Source organism: Thunnus albacares, chromosome 8 (assembly GCF_914725855.1).
Source record: "Thunnus albacares chromosome 8, fThuAlb1.1, whole genome shotgun sequence".
Classification (NCBI taxonomy): Eukaryota; Metazoa; Chordata; class Actinopteri; order Scombriformes; family Scombridae; genus Thunnus; species Thunnus albacares.
The window spans coordinates 19,050,440-19,073,260 of record NC_058113.1 but is presented as its reverse complement, the minus strand read 5'-3'; the positions used below and the strand labels follow the sequence as shown (position 1 = coordinate 19,073,260).

At 40.3% G+C, this 22,821-nt stretch overlaps 1 protein-coding gene across 3 annotated transcripts; it reads left to right on the top strand.

Moving 5' to 3' along the window:
• The first annotated feature begins 966 nt into the window (after nt 1–966).
• On the top strand, nt 967–16,909 carry LOC122987794 (cingulin). 3 transcript variants are annotated; one of them, XM_044359821.1, is made up of 21 exons: nt 967–1,162; nt 6,460–7,369; nt 7,506–7,576; nt 7,717–7,786; nt 7,885–7,977; nt 8,818–8,939; nt 9,192–9,303; nt 9,561–9,773; nt 9,950–10,098; nt 10,308–10,334; nt 10,944–11,064; nt 11,169–11,381; nt 11,650–11,871; nt 11,976–12,224; nt 12,396–12,566; nt 12,783–12,944; nt 13,412–13,585; nt 13,733–13,851; nt 14,256–14,364; nt 14,454–14,617; nt 15,202–16,909. In XM_044359821.1, exons 2-21 carry the CDS (start codon nt 6,461–6,463, stop codon nt 15,335–15,337), a joined length of 3,606 nt encoding a protein of 1,201 aa, XP_044215756.1. In that variant the 5' UTR covers nt 967–1,162; nt 6,460; the 3' UTR covers nt 15,338–16,909. The 3 variants fall into 3 exon arrangements, with proteins under 3 accessions (XP_044215756.1, XP_044215754.1, XP_044215755.1); XM_044359819.1 differs by having other exon boundaries at nt 7,479–7,576; XM_044359820.1 differs by lacking the exon at nt 10,308–10,334 and having other exon boundaries at nt 968–1,162; nt 7,479–7,576.
• Nucleotides 16,910–22,821: the final 5,912 nt, after the last annotated feature.

The window sequence follows — 22,821 nt, the reverse complement described above, 5'->3', positions numbered from 1 at the left end:
GTAATTTACAATGTAACAATCTATATATTGTAATAAATCTTAATCTAATGTGAGCTCTGAATTCATACAGTGGACCCCTCTAAAATACATCTTACTGACTTTTATTTATTTATTTTTATTGTTTATTTAACAGGGGCAATGTACATTTTTTGCACCAGAAATAGCTAAAAGCTCGTTTTATTTATATGTGACTGGGTACTTTTTAAATGAGCTATGGTAGATTGGTAAAATGCCTTTTTTAAATTAGTTTTTCTTTTTATTCAACTTATTCATCCTTCATGGAAATTAAAAATCCCTTTCTCAAAAGTGTGCTTATTGATATTAATCAAACCTAGCAGCATAAAACAGACAAAATCAAACAGAAACTGAAATTTAGAATAATGGACACAATTACTAAAACAAATCATGTGAAAGATTGCATCCTTGAAACAACCTAAATATCACATTAAAACAACCATATAATCACTGATAATGAGCAAAGTGTCGATAAAGTAACAGCACTTCTGCTTGAGAGGGGCACTGCATGTATTAAAAACTTAATTTTCCGCAGTCAGTTCTTTTACTGGAGGCCATGCAATTGCAGCAGAGGTTCCCAGCTTTTTGTTAGGGGCCCTGGATGAAGATGTTGATCTGCCAGCAAGTAGATAATTACGCCATCTACTGGTAAATTAAAGAAATAAATACATGGAGTCATCAGTCTGTATTCACCTTGGTCCATCACTGGCCCTGAAAAGCATTTGTTTATCTGGCTCTTACCGGAAGTTTTGTATTTATTTCAGCTGGACTGAAAATACGGGCCTCCGTGTTCACCCTAATTTAAGGTCATAATGTGCTTCAACAGATGGAATTATTGACACAAAGATTGCACCAATAGTAAACTTAGTAAATATCTATGATCCCGCCTACGTCAGCGCGCTGGTCCAATCACAGCGCTCTCTGCGGCGGGGCTGGGCGGGACGGTTACATCCCCGACAAAGGTAACAGGTTGCAGTCGCCACATAATGAACTTGTTGCTCGGTTAATTTGCGGTGGAGTTGTTTTCCACCCACTTTTCTGAGTGGACTTTGATAGATTGTATGTCTGTGAAAATATTTGAAATTATTATCAACATAAGGGAGGCGAAGAGACGAAGAGGAGGAGAGAAGTAACTTAAACGAAAGAGGTAACTTAACGTTTGATTTTCGACTTGTCATAGCCAGACAGCTAAACCAGACACACACAACCTGTCAGACAGTTAACTTTGCTCTTTATGGGAGGTTTGATGCTATGTGACTCTTACACGCACGTTTGCGTTTAGGTTGTTTTTCTAATCACAGTATTGTACCATTATGAGGTTTTTCTGTTTGTCAGTTTAGCTTGGTTGCTAATGTTAGTTTGAGGGACCAGTCCTCCCAGCTAACGTCACTTCAAGACAACTTTTGAATCTGCTTGTTATGTGATGTGAACTCTAATGTGAGACATACCTGCAAATTATTTATATACATACAGTAAGCCATAAGATCAAAGAAGCAGTAGCTGTGTCTCTGCACACCTGAACTACCAGGGGGATTTGTCAATGGAAAAACTGTGCATTAAGAAACAAACATTTTCAAACCTCTGAGAGGTCTCCAAGGCTAATTGTAACCATATTTCAAGTCCTTTAAGGCTTTTGAATCTAGGCAACATAATGATGAAACAGCCTGACATGTACTGAAACTGGTCTGTAATGCAGAGATGCCCCTCAAGATGACACTTGAGTTAGATTAGTTAGATGAAAATGATGACCAAGCAAGACAGAAGTGCAGATTATAGTTTTTAGGTGTCTTGAAACTCAGTAATTATAGCACTGAACTTGCTTCCAGCACTGACCATGCTGACACAGTTTGATTTTCGAAACAGGTCCTGGTGAGTGGTAAAAGTTAGTCCAGTGCTTACAGGTACAAACAGTAGATATACTCAAGTATGCAGATAAAATCCTGTAAATCTCTCTCTCTCACACACACACACACACACACACACACACACACACTCAGCCTATGAAGAGGACAGAGAGAAACAAGTGTCTGGAATGTGGGCAAAAGGGAGGGGCGTATTTATGTGCTCCTAATATGGTGTAATTTGTGTAGTATTTGGTAACACTGAAGTCTCTCTTTGTTATGCCAATGAATGTATTTGGATCTGAAAAGAGGAATAAATGGCTGTTTGTTTGGGGGAGACAGAGAGGCAGTGGCAAGTTTGGAGAGAGGCTGGAAAGAGGAAGAGGGCCTGGTTTTATGTCAAGAATGTAATGGACGTCATGTCAGTGTTTGCTTTATAGGATGCTGTAAACTAGTTGCCGCAAGAGTTAGTCAGTCATTTTATTAGTCCACAGGAATTTTGATAATGAGTAATAATTTGAAGTAATGTGTCAAGCAGGAATTCCAATTATTCTCGTGTGATGATTTGCTGCTTTTCTCTTTTTTTAATATCATTGTAAATTAAATTTGAGCATGAACATTAGGCCTAATTCTTGACTTTGTAAGCAGTAGTTTGACAAAAAAACTTGAATAAAGGTCCACTATGGGCTTTTTCCAGAGCTTTCAACCATGTCTCATGGTATTCCTTGGCGGATGCAGTTTGATTTTCCATCCTGGAGTATCCTTTTCAGTCAGAGAAAACAATCGATTTGAAGATGTCAGCATTGGAAATAGTAATTTTATAGACTAAATAATGGATTCATTGAAACAACAATCAGATTTATGATAAAATGATATTTTAATTGCAGCCCCGTTGCGGACATTAGCTGTGTCTGAATTGTTTGTGCATTGAATATTACATACTATTATTACATACACGTTCATGTGTTGAATGGAAACATTTGCATATTCAACTGCACACACAAAACTTTGCATGTCCAGGCCGAGGACGTGGACATCCAAACTGTTTTTACTCTCCAACATTAAGTTTGATATAAATAACCTTAATTCTTTGCTGTTGTCTGTAGCTTTATCAGTTTCCAGGCAGCCCACGGATGATCTGATCACATGAACCATGCTGACTCACTGAGTCAGCGCTGGCACTTTCATGACTCCGCACATTGTTGTTGTTTCATTTCTCTCCAGACCCGCTCTAATCTCCTAATTATATTTTCCATTCCATCTTGGATCTTAACAGGGGAAGCAGCTCCAATTCGATTTACCGTGCGAGAATTCAATTTGAGGCCAGAGGCAGAGGACCCGTCAGCATAACTGTAGGATTACATGACTGGCAACAGAATCAAAAAGCACCAGCTTCACTCTTACAGTAGCTGGGCAGGCAAACCTGAAAAAGTTGGTCTGTGGTGAGGTAGAAACCTTCACCTGAGAGCCTGTAGCCTGTTAAAAGAATACTAGGGCTGCAAATAATGATTATTTTCATTATCAATTAATTAACCTTCTGATTCTTACTTGAATAATCGTTTGTTCTATAGAATATCAGTCAGTAGTGAAGAATCACAAACCCAAAGATAATCAGTTACTGTCAAATAATATAAAAGAAAAGCAGCAAATCCTCAAAATTGTCAAACTGGAACTAGAAATTGTTCAACGTTTTTGCTTAAAAAATGACTCAACATAAATGGATTATCAAAATAATTTCTGATTAATCTTCTGTCGATCGACTGACAGATTAATCACCTAACACTTCAGCTCTAAAGAATAAAGTGTTTCTTTCAAACAAAGCAATAAAATTAGGTGTGACATGTATTTTATAATCACACAGATTAAAGAAGAACCTGTTTTTATGACCTAATTTCAACATGGAAAAGGATGTTTATTTTAGAGAGGCGTGGATGAGCTTTGTGGAGAAACTTAAAAGGGAAGGTAGGCTACACGGGAACAAAAATGTCAGTAATGAAACAAAGTGTTATAATCATCGGGCAGTGTAAGGGAGGGAACGAAAGAACAGGGGGGATAGTTTTGGCATTCTCAGAATTACTGCCCTCATTTTCCACCCCATATCCACTGGACAATAGGATGGGTTCCCCCTCACCCCTGCCCCTCTTTGAGCTGGCACTGCTTCCCTCCTTAGTGACGTAACTGAATGAAATTAAAATTATGTAGGTGAACAGATATATTGAGAGAGAGAGTGTCGTTACTACCTTACTATAGTAATAACTCTTCATATCTGTAAGTAAGTTTGACCCACAACTCTACAGATTATCGTGGTTCAGATCGGCATTTCACATTAAATCAATAGACACCGTCTTCTGCTCTCCTCATATGGCGTGTCTGTGGCCCGTTTGTAAAGTGCATGACATGTTTGCTTGACCTTGGTGTGAAGACTGTGGGCTGCAGAACTTATGCTCGACTGCACAAATGTGTTGTGACACGGTGCTTCCTCTGTGGTTCCCAAAGGGTGGAAAAGAATCGACTAACTGTGCATGTCTGATGAGCAGGTCTGTCTGCACTCTACGTATGCGCACCACAAACACTCAGATATCCTCAAAGGTCATTCACGTTGTGTCACTCCGTTCGCTGCCAAACCAGACATTTTTCTTCACCTGCTCCTGCTTCAAAGTTATTTTATGCATTAGTATTCACTTTCACAGCGAGGTGAAGTACAATATATTCACTCTTGGCTCTCTTTGCTTGACTGTTTTTTTGTTCTGCTCTTCCTCAGAAGTGTTTTTTTTGGGCTGCGTCATGCAGCTTTCACAATCTGTATGAAAATTTATGTCTAGGCATTCAATAATGTATGCGTGTTATCTGTTTGATGGTTACTTTTTAGTCAGTCCTTTGTGCGTCTGAGGAGGAGGGTTGCACACAGAAACAGCTTGACCTTTGGATTTTGTCACATAAGGCACTGATAAGAGAAGAAAAAACTGGGTGTGGTTTTTTTTTTTCTTCTCCTTTTCTCTCTCACTTCACCCTCCCTTTCTGTCTGCCTACCTTGGGAAGCTGCGGAGAGGTCAGGAGGGAATGTTGTAATAGGTGTGTGAGTCTGTTTAATGAACCATACCATTGTTTTATGACATGGGAATGGGGTCTTACAAAGTGACATAACACAGGGCATGATCAGTCAATCGATGAAAGACCGAGAATGTTCGGTACTTGATGTAATTGCCATTGCTGAATGAAACTAGCGGTGACTTTTAGCTAAAGCTTCACAGACTGTAGGTGTGATCAGTTTCAGTATAAGAGAAATAGTTCCAGAATTACTCATCAAAAGATGTCAGAGTATAGAAAAAGGGAGTAAAAGGGAGTCAAGAAAAAAGTAGAGAAATGACAGAATGAAAAGGGTCAGACCAGTTGCCATGGTACCTGCCTGTATTCAAGCTGTCAACGTTTTTGTTGAGGAAAATAGGCTTGGTATCTGTCTGGGAACGTTCCAAAAGTTGGGAAAGGCTTGGTTGGTCCTCTCAAGGGGAAAGTGATATGTGGGTGTGTGCTTTCAGGTTAATGACTAATGGAGTGCAGTGAGGACAAAGTCCACAGAAGCAGTCAAAAGCCGAAACTAAGTGTTACTGTGTATAAATCTATGTCCCTGTTTGCTCATAGCAAGGCTGCGTATCTGCATTTGACCAACAAAGTTTTGACATTTCAGGGTTGCTTGCTGACCTGTCTCTAGGTATTGTTTGTTTGATTTCCTAATTTGAGGGATAACAATAAGAGAAGAGCTGTTTTGATGTATATCAACCTGGCTATTGAGTTTCATCTTTATTTTTTCTCTGTTTTTTTGTTGTTTTGGGGAAAGTATGACCCTAACCCATGTAAAAATTATCTTCTTGCTTTGAATTACTGTACAATGATGTAAAAAATACAAATAACCATTGATTAACTCAGGTGATAGAGCAGGTTGTCCATTAATTGTAGGGTTGGTGGTCCACATGTTGGAGTGTCCTTGAACAAGACTCTGAACCCCATATTGTGTGTATTTGTGGGGGAAATATAAGTTGCTTTAGACATGATCTGCCAAATAAATTTAATGAATGTAATAAGACAAAGTATATGAATTGTATTTAGAACATTTTGGGTAGTAGATTATACTAGACAAAAGCAAATATGTAGCCTACTGGTCAGGTGAAGCAAAGTAGTCAATAGTTTCTTTCTTTCTAGGGCTGCAACTAATGATTATTTTCATTATTGATTAATCTATTATTTTCTCGCTTAATCAATTGGTTGTTTGGTCCTAAACAATGTCAAAATAGTGAAAAATGTCAATCACTGTTTCCCAAACCCCAAGATGACATCCTCAGATTTATAGTTTTGTCCCAACCTACAGGCCACAAACCAAATATATTCAGTTTACTATCACAGAAAACTACAGAAACCAGAAAATGTTCACATTTAAGAAGCTTAAAAAACAGCTTAAAATGATGAATCTATAGATGGTAATTAATTTTAGTTGGCAACTAATCGTTTAATTGACTAAGTGTTGCAGCTCTACTTCTTTTTATCTGTTCTCTTACCCTATCCTTGCTTTCTTACTCTTTTATTTACCCTGGTCTCTCTGTGTTGGCAGCATGAGCACACCATCCTCAGGTCCGAAGACTCCAGTGGACCATGGTGTCCAGATCCGCTTCATCAATGACCTCTATGACACCAGTGGCAGGCAGTATGGGTCCCAGCCCAAGACCAAGACTCAGATCGCCTCCAAATACGGTGTGGCGGTCAGAGTGCAGGGTATTGCTGGCCAGCCGTATGTGGTCCTCAAAGACGGACAGAAGGGAGACTCATATGGGGTCCAACTCAAGACCCAGTACTCCTCTGGCTACAATAGCCTTCCCCGGAAGAGAGAGAAAGCTGAGCCAGGAACACAGGGGGCAGATGTAGGGGGAGGAGGACTGCAAGGAGGGGCGCTACGCCGGGCTCAGTCCCATGGGTCACTGCTAGACAGGGAGGGAGGGGCAGGTGATGAGGATTTTCAGCTGTCTAGACCACCAGGGGATGGGAAGTCTGGTAGCTATGGGAATCTGGATGGAGGAATAGGTGTAAGGGGAGAAAGAGAGCTGGTTCAGCATGTTGGTGTGAGAGAGGGGGGCATGGAAAGGAATACCTGGGGTGGTTCGTATGAGGCAGGGCTCAATGGTTCAGTGAGAGGCAGTCAGTCCTACCCTAACCCTCCTCAACAAACAAATGAGCTTCACTCTACTCACAGACAGACCGCTGGCAACAGAGGAGTAAACAGGTTTGATGGTGGTAATGCTGGAGGCCAGCATAGAGGGTTCTCTCCTGCACAACAGGATCCCAGAGCTGCATCTCCTCTCATCACTCCTAACCCCTTCACCTCACCTCCGTCCTCAACTCACAGCAGCCTGGGACGCAGCCAAGGTGCTGTCACCAAGGTTCCTGGAGTCTCTGCTAATCAGTGGACTTCAACAGGGAGATATGCTGCTATGGAGAGACCACAGGCCAGTTTGACTGAGGCACAAGTAAGAATAAAATCTTTTCTGTCTTAGCGTTACAGCTGATTTTCATTGAGCTCCAAATGCCACAGTGCATGCAGCATTGCAAGAGTAGTTTTCTGATCTATGTCTTAAGGTGACCCCTGACCTTTTGCTGGACCAGGGTCAGAATGCAGAGATGAGCAGCGAGGAGGAGCAGGTCATGCAGACAATATATAACATCCTGAGAGAAGGGTATGGACCTCTACGCTGTCCTTCTGTTAATGGTTTAGCATAAAGAATTCTTTTTTTCAACAGTAATATTGAAATGCCAATAAATTATTACAGCTCGTTAATGTAACTTAAATGTCTTGACCATTTTCACTTTCCCTCAGGACCAACGACAGTGATGTTGTCATCAAGCACAAAGTTAAAGTCATCTTTCAGAGGATTCAGAACCTAAAGGTTTGTCTTTTTTTGGCTGTGGATGGCTTGTTCTTCTGCTGTTCCATATGGCAGATAAAGAAACAGTTAACATGAGCTTACACCTCTGTCTTTACCAGCCCAAAGAAAGCCCCGGGGACTGGATGAGAGAAAAGAGGGAACTTGAGAGAAAGATGGTTGAATTACAAACTGCCCTGCAAGAGGAAAGGAGGGTAAGTGGAGCAAAGCGAGAAGGTGGTAGAAAGTTATGATGTGGATAACTGTTACAATACATTAGAGTTTATTAGCAGTGATAACATGTTATATTTCCTACATTTTCCTCTGGTGGATAAGGGAGTTTTTTTCAAATTTTTGAATAGAATAAATAGCACATAATGTGTTTATTCTCAGTAGCATTACAATGTACTTGTTTATTCCAATATGTAGTCAGAATATAGTGAAATAATACATGCTTAGCCTATAGTGTGATGTTATGGTGCCTTTGATGATCCACCGAGCCTCCCTGAATTCAGCTGGCTGATTGGAACTGCACGCCACCAGAGGACGTTAACATTCAGAGAGTAACCTGCCACTTCAACTTAGCTCTAATTACATGGAGCACGTCCAATACCACACATAAACACTTATCCATGCCTCCTCGAAATGAGAGCAGCGACTATCAAGTGAAAGAAATAGCCATTGGTTGTAAGAAAGGATACTGTCCTCAGAGTTTTTATGTCTGTTTAACTAATCCAACCAGGAGGGCTGGGCGTTCCTTGGAGTGTGCTTCAGATTAATCCTTAGATTAATCCTTAAAGCCCTCTGGCCTGGTCAGAGGTGCACATACACAATAATCTAACTTCAATAATGACTCATTATATGCTGGTTTAAGGAAGTTGGGCAGGTCTTAATCTCTAATAGCTCCTAAGAACTTAATCCCTTATGTATATTAATCGGTGGGCTAATGCAAGGCTGCTTTACCATTTCCTAAAAGCTCATTGTTTATGCCACCAGAGCTACCTGTCTTATGTTTCAACGCTCTCATTTATTCATCGTGTCTGCTTGTGTTGTAGGGTTCTGCTAGCAATTCGGATCCTGCTCTGAAAGCCGAGCTGGAGTCCTGTCTGGATGAAAATCTGCAACTCCAGGAGATGCTGGATAGGAAGAAGAAGGAATTAAATGACACACAATCTGAGTGAGGACTCAACAGCATACACACACAAACACACAGTGAAAGGAAATCGAAGGCGCCCTGGTACCATTGTCTGTAAATCTTGGTGGTCAGGAGTGTGAGGGGGGTTGACAAACTCACTTTGTTTTCTCCTCACAATCGCCTCACAATTTCACTTAACAAGCAGTCACTCATTCACAAGGCCAAACAAGTATGCCATAGTAACTTGAATTCGAAGAATCATTCACTAGTGTATATGTTCTTTTTTCCTGCCAGGCTGACTCAGCTGCGTATGGATAGGGAGAATGCGGAGGCACGGGTCAGAGAGATGGAGGACCACCTGGCTGAGCTTCAGGATGAACTGAGAAGAGAAAACGGCAACAAGACGGTAAAACAGAAACAAAGAAAAACACACAGATATACAGGGATACATTATCTCAACCCACCACTGGATTGTTTAAAAATTGCCTCTTAAGATTGCATTTTCATAGTGTGGAATCATATTTACTGGCTGATAAGATGAAAGGGCTACTGCAGGTACAAGCAGCATTACCTTCTCGATTCCTTTTTAAACATGGCTGTGCAAACGGCAGTCTTAGAGTTTTGGGGAATCATGTTAATACTGTATATTACTGATGTTTGCAGGACCTGATGTCTTACCAGGCACAGGTGATGGAGCTCTGCCAAATGAAACAGAGGCTGGAGGAAACGTTAAGACAGAGGGAGAGGGAGCTAACAGCTCTGAAGGGAGCTCTGAAGGAGGAGGTGGCCACACATGACAAAGAGATAGAGGTGCTCCGAGAGCAGTACAGGGCTGACATGGAGAAGCTCCGGAGTAGCATGGAGCAGGTGTCCCAGGTACACACACACACACACACACACACACACACACACACACACACACACACACACACACACACACACACTGATACACACACACACACACTCATAGTAGTTTGTTGAACATCACTTACATCTGAAATCTGTTTTTAAGGCAGACAATGGGCTATAAATTCTTCCGTCTTGCCCTTTAGTCTCATGCAGGAATCGAGGCTGAGCGGTTGCGTGTAAACGCGTCAGTTCGTTCCCTACAGCAGCAGCTGGAAGACTGTAGAGACGAGAGCAGCCACTGGATGGAGCAGTTTCACACCACCAGAGATGAACTTCGATCAACTAAACAAGAGTGAGTCTATAGACATTTCAAACACATCATATTGTTCACAACATGTTTTCATCATTGTTGACCTAGATTTGGGATTTCCAGTGCTTACCTGGATATGGATTTTGTCATCCTCTTTACGTCGTTTCTCTTTGCACCTACTGTACTAATAATCTGTGTCCATCTCTTCTCTTTCATTCTACCCGGTCAATGTTTCTCCCTCTCTCTGTCAGAGAGACACCCAACAGCCCTGAAACACCGTGAGAGTCACCAGTTGAACAGTGTTTTGTGTTTAGATATGCAGATGTGTAAATGTGTCTAGCTGTGCTAACTACTGTCGCGCTGTAGTTTCAAGACCATCCACACTTACATCCTCTATTCAAGACTGATGTAAAACTCTGTTTTTGAGTCCACATTCAATTGCACACTGTGTACACTCTCCTCTGTGGGCCACTATGTGAATGTGGACTATATTTAGTCCTTTGGTTGAGCAGAAATGTTGCTGTACATCCGAGCTTTGGCAGATGACATTTTCACATTTGGCTGTTTACGTCTTCATTGTGTGCACTGTGAAAGTATATAAGCAAGAACAAAAAACTACAGAAAAGTGGTGTGGACGGTCTTATATATGTGTGTTTAGTACAAAACATAGATGTTTTTTGTGAATGTGTCTGACTGTTAAGTGGTAACAGGGAATGTTGATTTATTTCCTGTTTGAAAATTAATGAATTACTTATTTGCTTGTTGACTACATCAAAGTATTGTGTCACGATTAACCCATGCAATCCAACAGCTGCTGATCATATAATCAAGAAGTAATGTTATATGGAACAATTTGTTTAGATCAACTGTGTGTTCTCACTTTTCAGACTCCTGCAAGCCCGTTTGGAAAAAGAAGAGTTTGAGGAGGAACTGAAGGAGCTCCAGGAGAAAGTGAGCACAATGAAACAACAGATACCAGACCCCAGCCACACACAGACTCTTAACCAGGTGCAGTGAACACATGATCACTGATGCACAGGTTAATGACCTAATCACCTGTTTGGAAAGGAAATGAGGCACTTGAACCACTCTTTGTTCATATTTCTGTTCAGGAGTTCCAGCGTTGCAATGCTGATCTACAGAAGACCAAGTCTGAGTTAGAGAAGCATAGGACGGAGTTTGACAAAAAGGTCATGGAGGTCATCTCTGCAAAAAAATCTCACCAGGAACAAGAGGCAGAACTGAAGTATGAGATTGACAGGCTAAAAGACCAGTTACAGAGGGCCAAAGATGACTTTGCCAAGGCACAGGAGAAAAACAAACGGGTAAGTTTAATTTCACAGAGAGGTACCACAGCATACTAAAGTGCTCATTTAAAATCTTATTGAGGTTTTAGCAATGTAAATGAACAACATGGCAAGGACACCAAAGTGTGATGATGTGTATGTTGTAGTTCTGACTTTGATTAGGATGATGGAATTCATGTTTAAATGAGTAGTTTGTTAGAAATCCTTAATTTACATACTTTATGTACTCTCCATCATCTTTTATTATATTTTTTTCTGCATCCTTCCCTTGTTTTCTGGCCTATAGCTCCCAGACCCAGCCATCATCTTAGAGCTAGAGCAGAAGCTTAATGAGGCGCGTAGTGAAGCTAGCCAGCTCAAAGAAAAACTCTCACTGGCTGAGGAGGAACTGGAGTCCAGTAAAACACGTCTGAGCAGAGCTCAGGTGGACCTTAGATCGCTAGAAGATGTCCAGCAGGAGCAAGAGGAGGCCAACACACGTCTCAAAGAGAAACTGTCACGATTAGAGGTAAGGTTGCATCCTCGTACACACTACGCTGTCATAAACTGTGTTATGCTCAGTGTGTTAGAAAGCTGTTGACAAAAACTGGACGACCCCTGTGATTTTCTCAGGCTCAGCTGCAGACTAACGCCACAGAGAGTTCAGAGGCAGAGCTCGCCCTCCACACTGAGGTGAGAGGGTTGAGATCTGAACTTGATGAGGCCAAGAGAAAAGCCTCTAGACTGAGCCAGGAGCACCGTGAACTCAGTCTGCGTTTAGAGGACACAGACAAAGACAAGGAGACACTCAAACAGACCATCAACCAGCTGGAAGAGATCAAGCAACAGCAGGAGAGAGCTCTGGAGAAACTCAACAAAGAGGTAAGAAAGAGAGATCCTTTTATACCTTTTCAAACAATGAAAGCCTGCGCAGCCTGGAGCATCCTAACTGCTCATTACAAAACACACAGCACAAAAAAAATCACCCTCTTTTTTTCTTTCTTTCTTTTTTTTTCCCGGTTTGTCCTTTCTCCTCCCCTGTCACCCTTTCAGTGTGAGTCTCTGACCATGTCCTCAAGAGAGGGGACACAGGCTCTCAGGGTTCAGCTGGAGGAGCAGAAAGAAAAAGCACGCAAGGAAATGCAAGAGGCGCAACGTCACGGAAACGAGGCTCAAACCGAACTGGAAAGAAGCAATATAAATCTAAGGAGACTGGAGGAAGAAGTGAGTGTTTGTATGCATGCTTGCTCACTTGCTTGGCCTGGTTTTTGTTTTTATTATGAAAACTATGTCTGGTCTGAATTTTTCCAGTAGTTGTGACACATAATATTCATGGTGCACGCTTGATGTGTCTGTGATATAACATGCAAAACATATTTTTCTCATGGTGAACACTCAGTTTGGCATGACTGTTTCTAATATTTTTATGGCTCTAACTAGATGTCACGACAGAAGAAGGAGCTTCTGCTGGTGTGTGAGGAGAGAGACAACCACCAGCTGGATAAAGAGCTTCTCACCAACAGACTGCGCCACCTTGAGGGAGAGCTAGAGGCCAGCAAAAACAACCACAATGACAAAACCCGGGAGACTCGCATCCTAGAGGTAAGATATGTGCATCTGCTCACCTCTTGGTTTAAGAGAATGAATCCTTTGGGAGAACAAACCATGACTACAGGTCTCTCAGCTGTCTATTTTAACTTTGCTTTCTTTGTCTCATGATAGCTTTGCTCTGCATACAGCATATTATCATCTGTACATATTTCTGAACACAGTTGATTTAAAATCAAGTCAACGAACAGGTCGGACCCTGATGAAAGCAATGTAGCGTAAAACATTTTTGTAGAATCAAGATTTTAAAGAATAGTGGTTCAACCTGTTTGTCAGTTTGGTTTCATGAACTTGCTCATGCTTTTGCTCACACTGGTCTTCACCTTGCTGTGTGCATTCTCAGAATAAGAAATTAGGAAGTAGAAAAAAACAAGAATAAATACACACTTACACATCTGGACTCCACCATCAGTCTCCTCTCTGAGCACCTAATAAAGCTGATCTCATCTCGTCTCCGTCAGGACAAGCTGAAGCGAGTGGAGTTGGAGCTGGAGGAGGAGAAAAGCAGTGCGGAGATGCTGACTGACAGAGTGACCAGAAGCAGAGACCAGATCGATCAGCTCCGCTCTGAGCTCATGCAGGAGAGGTCCTCCAAACAGGACCTGGAGTTGGATAAGAACGCCATGGACAGACAAGTACGTACACATGAGTGTCTACTAACATTTGTGATTCATCATTAATTGACATCATCATTCTGCTAAAATGCACTTTTTTACTCCATGCACTCTTGTATATTTACTTTAAAGAACACAGCATTTAGCATTTTTTGTCTTTCCCTGCAGCTGAAGGAGCTCAAGAGTCGTGTGGCTGACATGGAGGGCCAGTCTCGCTCCTCAGCAGGGGTCTCTCAGCTGGAGAGCAAGATCCAGGAGCTTGAAGACCACCTACGGAGTGAGGAGAGGTACAGTGCAACAAACTGCTATGCAATAGATCATGAACATACTGCAATCTAACAGAGCTTTGTTCTGGATCACATTTTGAAATAGACAATATAATTTCACCCTTGATTATTTGTCAACTGGATATATTCTTATGAAATTTGCTGGATGGATACTATTGGTCATTGGCTAAGAAAAAATTAGATTTTGTTGGTGCTCCCACATTTATCTGGTCATTTAAACAATGAAACTGTTTTATGAAGTATTATTCAGCACTGGTGATGGTTTGCACCTTCTAATTGAAACATTTATTTAAGGTTCCTGCTTGTCAAACAAGAGAGGGATCACTTAGCAAGCATAATCTTAAAAACACGTGTTGGCATAAGCGTGCTTACATGCCTCATATGCTTCTTTTTCTTATATAAAGAGAGAAGAATTCTGTGTTGGCGTCCCAACGTCGTCTGGAGAGGAAACTGAAAGAACTTAACATGGTGCTGGATGAGGAGAAACAAACGCATACTGAGCAGAGAGACCAGGTATTACATGTTCACCACGTTCCGCATGTCAGTATTTGTTTTTACTCAAAGACGGGAGACAACATCAAACATATTATCCTATGTTGCAGCTGGCTCTGAGAGTGAAGGCTCTCAAGAGGCAGGTGGATGAAGGAGAGACAGAGTTGGAAAGGATAGATGGACTGAGAAGAAAGGCTCAAAGAGACATGGAGGAACAGATGGAGCTCAAAGAGGCCTTGCAGACTAGAGTCACAGCTCTGGAAACTGAGCTCAAGTAAGAGTTCTCTTTCTTTCACCTCCATTTTTGTTTCTTATCCGGTTTGTTACTGTGCAAGCTTTTGGTAACGATTATGCAAGACAGTTCCTGGCAGCCAGATTATCACAGCAGTGTGTGTGTGTGAGAGAGAGAGAGAGAGAGCACAAGACAACATCTCCTCCTTCTTATGTCACAATGAATAAACCTGCATGCAAATGATGCTATAACCAGCGAACCCAGATTCCTTTGCTGTTACACACAATTACAGACACCTGGTAGAGATTCACACAGTGTCCCTGAGGTGCAGTATTTCACAATGTGCTGTGTGTAAAACATATCAGCAATCACCCACGTGTGAATAGATATTTCATTAAACTAAAACGCCACATTACTCACGTCCCACCACGGGAAATTAAATTCCAGACATGCTCCCACAAGAACCAAAGACAGCCATAATTTTTCCTTTACATCACCAGCAGAGGGAGCACTGTGACTATCACTTTCAGAATGATTCTTGATGCCTGTGTGGGCAAGCAGAATATTCAATGTTTCAACAGCTGATAATTACTAATGATGATGATGATGATGGTTATCTGTTGCAGGAGGAAAACCCAGGCAGCAATGCGCCCAGCTTTGGATTCATCTGCCCTCAGCTCAGATGATGACGACAGCTTTTATGATCCCTCCACCATCACCTCCATCCTCACTGAGAGCAACCTCCAGACCAGCTCCTGTTAAAGCAGCATGTCAGGGACAGGGTGAGGTGGGAAAATGTAGCACTGCCAGGGGGGAAAGACTTGCACTATAGGCAATAAGGGAGGTGTACAAGAACCTGGTGGGTTAATGATATATTGTAGAGGTTAGTAGGGGAATAATTTTCCACACAAAAGTGAACGGAAGGAAACAAAACACCCTCAGTATTTCAGGGCTGTTTCCTTCAATTTTTAATGTACGCAGTACAGTTGGAAGGACATTGAATGCATGCAATACACTACCAAACACAAGGTACTCCAGCATACAAAAACTTATTACTACACAGACTAATAAAGAGAATAAAAGAGGAGAGAAATTAATTGAAAGTAGAGGAAAAAAAGAAAATACCTCTTTTTTTTGGTACAAATACTGTCAAACCATTTCAGGGTAGAGATTCCGGTTTAAGCACTTAACATTACCAAGTGTGGCTTTGACTGAATAATAGTGTTATAGTGTATAAAGATAATCACATCATTTCTTCTTTGCATCATTTCTTCTTGTGTAGACAGTTTACATGTTGGACTTCAGATTTCTCTGTAGAATAGCCGACAACTGACTGACTCGAATTCTACAATAATACTCACTGCTGAATCTGTACGCCACCAAGCACAAAAAATGTTGTAGAGATACTAAAAGACATGGACCAAATGCTGACACTGAGCACATACAAGTGACTGAAAACTGCAAGCAATGCAACACTATAATCCTTATACTATTTTTCTGAAAGTTAATAAGAAAGTTAACTGCTGCAAAATATTTTTACTGAAGGAAATCTGCCTTTGGTTTATGTAAAACAAAATATGCTGTATTTTCTTTTTTTTTTTTTTTGTATTTTTTTTTAGCTATGAATACGTCATTCCTGTGCCTGAGGATAGTCTGGGAGAGTTTACTCCCTGTCAAGTCACCTGGTACAGAATTATAAACAGTGAGTTTTAATGTCGCTCCTCTTAGTAAGTCTTTATTCATTGTGTCTTGAGCAGGTTCTCGATAAAACTAAAACATGTTAGTCTTTAGATTCTGTAGTTTGAAACTCTGACTTGTTGAGTATCACACATAAAAGTAGTTTTCAACTTTTAAAGCAAAAATAATGGCCAAAATATGTCTGTCTGAATTTTAAATATGTATCTGTAGAAGCTGCACAATTTCTATGCATTCCCTTTTATGAAATCACTGAAACATAAACTGTCATTTCATTATGATGCCTTAAAACTGTTAAAAAATAATTTATAATTGACTTGTTACTCTTAACGATTTTTGTAATGTCTTTGTATTTAACATTTGTAGATTGTATTTGAGTCTTTAGATGATTTTGTATACACTTTGAATAATCAGTTGGAAATATAATTACATTTCTCTGCAATATATTGTTTCTCCCCCTTTCTTTTCAGTGAAACTGGAGAATGATACTTAAAATGAATTGTTAGACTGTTGAGTATAAAGATGTATATACTGTAATTCACTGGAAAAAACTTCACACTGTGACTGTATTTCACAAAATAAATCTTTTCTGTTGCATTTAAATTTAGAGACAATAAAACTGTGAAGTTTACAGCAGAAGGAGGAAGTGCTGCATGGTTTTGATGGCCCGTACAACAGTGACAGTGGTAAAAGTACAAAAAACAAAATCCAGGAAGTCTGCCTTTATATTTGTCCTTAAGTGGTGCAGACAATCGTGCAAAAAAACTAAGGCACTCCGTCCTCCTTTGTTTTATTAAGTCCCTGTCATAACTAATAATTACACACAATTATCTACTTTTATTGTATACTGTAGATTTGTTTTTGCACATTTCAGGATACATTACTTCTCATTTTTTTTGCGCATTTAATGCCTTTTCAGTGCCTTTAATAGGAGGAGTCAGATCAACTTGGCTCTCTGCCCACTAAAGGAGAGGTTTATTGTCTATAACAGTTCCTTTCCCGTACATGTCATTGGAAGGTCAGTTGGCTTCTTTGGAAGGGATCACTATAGGTCAAAGTCTACTTCAATAAAAATAATTCACATGGACCTTGGATTTAAAGTTTAAAGCACAGGATTTCTTTAATTGAGTGCCCTTATCTCTTCCTCCTCTTTCTTCTTCATATAATATATCAATTATGTTTTGTTTTTGTTTTGTGAATTACCCCAAAACCAGCCTTGATACCAGTACTAGATGAGAAAATATTTGATTCTATATAGTTTGATTGATGAATATTACTAATTCATTTTTAATAATGCTGATAAGGATTTAAGCAGAAACTAGTATCCACCATTTGAAGGGGCTTGTGAGTATTTCATAAAGACAAGACAATAAAGGTGGATTGTGTTTATTGTTTTGGCTGCAGGGTTTGGCTTCTCTGAAATTAGTGGTAATGTTTGTTATGTAGGCCTGAGTTGCACAGAAGTGTATTGCTGAATGAGCTATTCAATGCTACCTACAGGAGCTGGTTAAGAACATAATGGTTATTATCACTACACCATAATAATAGATGACAAGGACTGTGTGTGTGCCCAGTTCTCAGCCTCCGTTTACACTGGCTGTTCATTAACAGGTGAGATCTAATTACAGCTTTGTCTTTTTCATACGTCAAACGTTTGTTTTGAACAAACAAATTGCTGTAATGCTGTGTATGCTTTATGACATGTTATAGCAGGAAAACTACAGCTGTAACTAATAACAATAGCAGCTTCTTTCCATTTGGGTTGGATATGGATAGAAGCTGCTATTTGGCCCCAGTAAGCTCAGTATGGCTTACTGGAGCCCTTAAATCATAAATGTTATTAATTAACCCTGTGCTTTCTGCTATATTAAAATGTCTGCTGTGAAAAAAGGTCTATAGACAGACTAGTTTATCCTTTATGAGTGCAAACATTTCTAATATTTGTGACACCCTGCATAGAGTGGAGATACAGCAGGCCTGCCAATGCAAGACTATCCATCCTGTGCCAGCCCTGTATTAAATGAAGCATCCTCCAGCGGTACATATTTCACAAATATACTGTTATGTTTGCATCAGCTGTTCCATTAAGGAAACAGAGCGTGTGTTGACATGCCATTCACTGAACCTGCAACAGTGCGATTAGGTGCCAGTGTTGTTGTTTTGCGCTCATATCTCTTGTTGCAGAGTTGTTTTTGTTCATCATAGCTGATAAGTATTGTGCAGGGGAAAAATCAACTGGGCTTATGTGTTGATGAACTACTGTATATGTTTCCATTTGTGTACATGTTCACACATTCACACACAGCTGGATTGTTCAGGCCTCTATTTTTCGCATTCAGTCACAAATTCAGAAAACAGGAGAATACGACACAACCCACCTCAGCTACACCCCTCGATACATTTACGTATGAACGATGTGTGTTTGTTGAAGCTCAAATTGTACAAAGAGGATTATGCTGTGATGCAGGTTGCTCCAGGGAGCAGAGGCCAGTGTCTTTGCGGTTGAGTGTCTTGTGATGGATGGCTTGTTGCTGCCAGGAGAACCACAGGGTTAGGCACGTCAGGAATGAAAACAGGTTCAAGCGAACTTCCACAGAATTACAAAATGAACAAATATAATTCCGGTTGATATAAGCAAAGTCTCTTTACGGTAATCGAAATAAATCCCTCCCTTTACGCTTCATGCCAAAAACCTCTTCATAACTTCAGGCATTTGTTTTTTTTTACATTTACATAAGAGATGGAAGTCGGCACCCTGGAGGGACACTTCACCAGCCTCTTAAGTTATTTATGTGTTTACATCCTATTTGGCATGTTGGTACTCACAACAAGACAGTGTTTGAATATTTTGAGACACCATAGTGACGTCTGTGTCTCAGAAGTTTATGTGTTTCTTGCTGATTTTGACAAACTTACTCTACTACCTGTGGTGCTATTGTGCGATTGATCTACAAAAGACCTGAAAAAGCCCTTTTCCTCTCCTGGTTGCCAGGAATTGAACTTTTAAATCTTTACTCTGAACTTTTTTTTTTGGCATGAAGTCACACCTTCAATATTTGCTGTAAAACCTGCTGCAGTGTCCATGATACTGCACCTCCCATCCAGTGCAACCAAACCTGTACAGTAGCAACATATAGTGTGCAATACCAGTTTTGTTAGTTTTGTATAAATTATGACAGAACATACTTTCCATGGGTGGGATTGGGTTTCCGTGTCATTCCAGCTTTCCAGGAACAAATGTACACCTCCGGGCTTATTTGCAAAGCGCTGGGTGTGTTGCGTTTTGAAATAATGATGTGTGTGTGTGTGTGTGTGTGTGTGTGTGTGTGTGTGTGCGCAATTGCATATGTTGTTTGGAAAGAATGCAGCCCTACTATACATCCATGTGCCTCCTGGTATCACTCATGTAGAAATACAAGTCTTTTTTAGGCTTGTTCACATTTAATGTGTGTTTCTAATTGTTCTGCATCCATTTAGATTCAACAAAGCAAAAATGAAAGGAGTGGAGGAAAGAATGTCACCTATGAATACGTCAGTGCTATAAATATCTATCAATCTATCTGAGTTGAGAGGACATGACCTCGGTGTCCTCAATAGTAGCTACAGCCCTGATGATAATGAGGGAGCGGAAAGGGTGGAAAAGAAACCTTTCCCTATGATGTTCACTTCACTAAACCATAATGTGCTGTTTATAGTCTTGGCTTGTGCACCTTTAAATGTTCAATCATTGTTTTCATGAACACATCATCACTGTATCACCTCCCAGTGACTCTGTGTCACTCCGGTGCACTTTTAACCTTGTGACCATTTAACTCCACACCAAAACATGAGCTTATTTTGTGTGTTCCTGTTTATTGGTCAGTCTTCTGAGCTGTTGTTTATCTGATTGCATCTTTAAAGTCATATCAGTGTGAGCGAGTGTGAATAGCAGGATTCTGAGTCACTCCATAGTCTCAGACATGGATGTATGTAAACACGCAGACCTCTCGTAACTGTCCGCCGTCTGATCTCTGGATCAGTCTGTCTGAGTGTGGTCGACTGTGTGATGTAAACACATAATTATGGCCCATATTGTTGCCTCACACACTGGAACACATGATGACTTATGAAGATTTAGGTGTGTTTTTTGTTGGTATGTTCTGGTTTTGTGTGTGTGTGTGTGTGTGTGTGTGTGTGAGTGTGTGGGAGAGCCTCATTCCAACTGATAAATCAACCATTAAAATGAACACCCACTCTGATATAAAAGTACATTCCTGGTTGGCAATCTATTGCAATGAAGCGTTATCCGAAAAACATTTACTTATTAAAAATCTCACTTTTTAAATATATTAATGATTGTCCGATGAATGTGAGATAATCTGTTTCTGTGCGTGTTGTTTCTGTTGCTGGTTCAGATGTGTTTAGCATCATCCCTCGTATGCCACAGTGAGCTGTTGTTTGCTCCTCAACAGCCATTAATGCCATTAAAGTCTTTATCCAATTTGAGGTCTGTGCCGGCCTGGTTCAGCTGCCGCTGGACTCAGCTAAATGCCAGCGGAGAAAAGCTTGTTCTGTTACTTGTGATTTGTCATCTTGTTCCTTTTGTGTGACCTCAGTCAACTCCGGAAAAATGTTGCTCATATTGTGTTATGAAATGCTGTAAGAACACTCGAAATACAGTAATAAATCTGATTCATTCAGCATGTTTTAGCCTATTTACTACATATTTTACAGTGCTGTTGACAATTTTCTTAGAGAGTTTTATATTTCTGAATGTGTTTGCCCTACATTCCAGTTTCAATTGATTTCAAAGACTTTCAAATGTTTGTTTTTTTTGGAGCCCTTATCTGAACCAAGGGTGAGGAAGTAAGGATAAAGGTCGTCATGCTGTACAGATAATAAAAACCCTTGAAGCCAAATTTGCGAGTTGAGATTTTGGGCTTTATAAATAAAATAGACTTGGCTTCATAGGTCACAGTGAGCAAGTCTGCATTTATTTTTGTCAAAGCTGCATTGTCCTTTTGTGGCAATACAGTTGTAAGTACAGACTGAACTGAAATGTCTGTGTGGTATTAACCAGACAACAGTAAGGCAACTTTAACAAAACTAAGAGTAGCATGATGTCCACTGTGGGAGATTATCTCAAACAAGCTCCAAGTCTCTGCAAAGTCATTTTAATACTGTACGGCCTTCTTTAAACTTCAGAAAAAACATTGAAAAACATTTAAGGATGCTTTGGAAAATGGAGCAGTAATGTAAAGTTCAATATTTGTGATTTGCTGATAAGAGGTTAAAATTGAATATAAATTACTTTATGATGAATAAAACGTGTGAAAAAACACCATAAAAATCCTTAAATCACTGAATTGAATTCTTGTTGTTTTCCATTGCTTTGTAAGCCTAGTAGACACTTTTTGAACAGGTTCAGTCAGGAGATACACCTAACAGTTAATGATTTATGGATAAACTGAGCTGTGCACTGATCAACATTTAGAAGACATTGTCTTTGGACAGTTGAATAAAATTGTTTTAGTCTTTATAGCGGCTACCACCATAACACAATAATCATGATGTTGTAAATGGGAAATAATGCTGTAGGACATGTTGACCTACGCTGTTTGTTTTCACTGAGAAACTGTTTTGCATTGTTACTGTTGCTAGTCTGACACGACGTTAAGCTGATGAAACGCCTTAAAGGACCCGTGTGTAGGTTTAAGTGGTGGTGAGGTTGAAGATTGCAACCAACTGATTACCCCCACACCCATCCTCATCCTCCCCTTCCAAGCGCGTAGGAGAACCTACGGTGGCTGCAAACCTTGCGAAAAACACAGAAGGCCCTCTCTAGAGCCAGTGTTTTGGTTTGTCCGTTCTGAGCTACTGCAGCAATATGGTGGTGCAAAATGGCGGGCTCTGTGGAAGAGGACTCGCTTCCTATGTAGATATAAAGGGCTCCTTCTAAGGTAACAAAAACACAAAGATCCTTATTTTCAGGTGATTGTACAATAATAAAAATATACTTGTCAATATTATATTCAATTTCTGCCAAGTCTGTTCTGCTAGATGCCACTAAATCCTACACACTGCACCTTTAAATGTTCAATCAAGAAAAAGTTAAGTACAATACACAGTACATGCTAATGCTGCTGCCAATACACAATTGATTGTGTCAGTTTACTGCTCTGCAATTTCTTGCCAACATACACAATGTATTCATCTGGCTGTACCACCACATTAAAAACAATTATTATCGTCTTTATGTGTGGATGACATCACACCATAAATCATCTTATTTTATTATTATACACTAATGAAAACATACTTTTGAATGTTATATTCCATTTCTGCCAATCGGTCCCCTCTGAATCCTACACACAGACCCTTTAAAATCCCAGGAAAGCTTATCCTCCACTCGTCTTGTATTTTGTACAGTTGTTTAACAGATTAGGAGTGAACACAAGCGCGAGGGAACATTGTCATCACCTAAAGTAACAGTCACGCGTTACATTGTAAAGTTCCTGAAAACTATTGTGCCAGAAGTTGCCGTACTGGAGCCAGCAGGTACTTCCAGCCGT

Excerpts from the sequence above, each read along its gene's own strand:
- LOC122987794 (XM_044359819.1), top strand. The coding sequence starts at position 6,461 with ATGAGCACACCATCCTCAGGTCCGAAGACTCCAGTGGACCATGGTGTC. Across the intron at positions 9,304-9,560 it reads GAGAAAACGGCAACAAGACG|GACCTGATGTCTTACCAGGC; the intron begins GTAAAACAGAAA and ends TGATGTTTGCAG. Across the intron at positions 10,335-10,943 it reads CCCAACAGCCCTGAAACACC|ACTCCTGCAAGCCCGTTTGG; the intron begins GTGAGAGTCACC and ends CTCACTTTTCAG.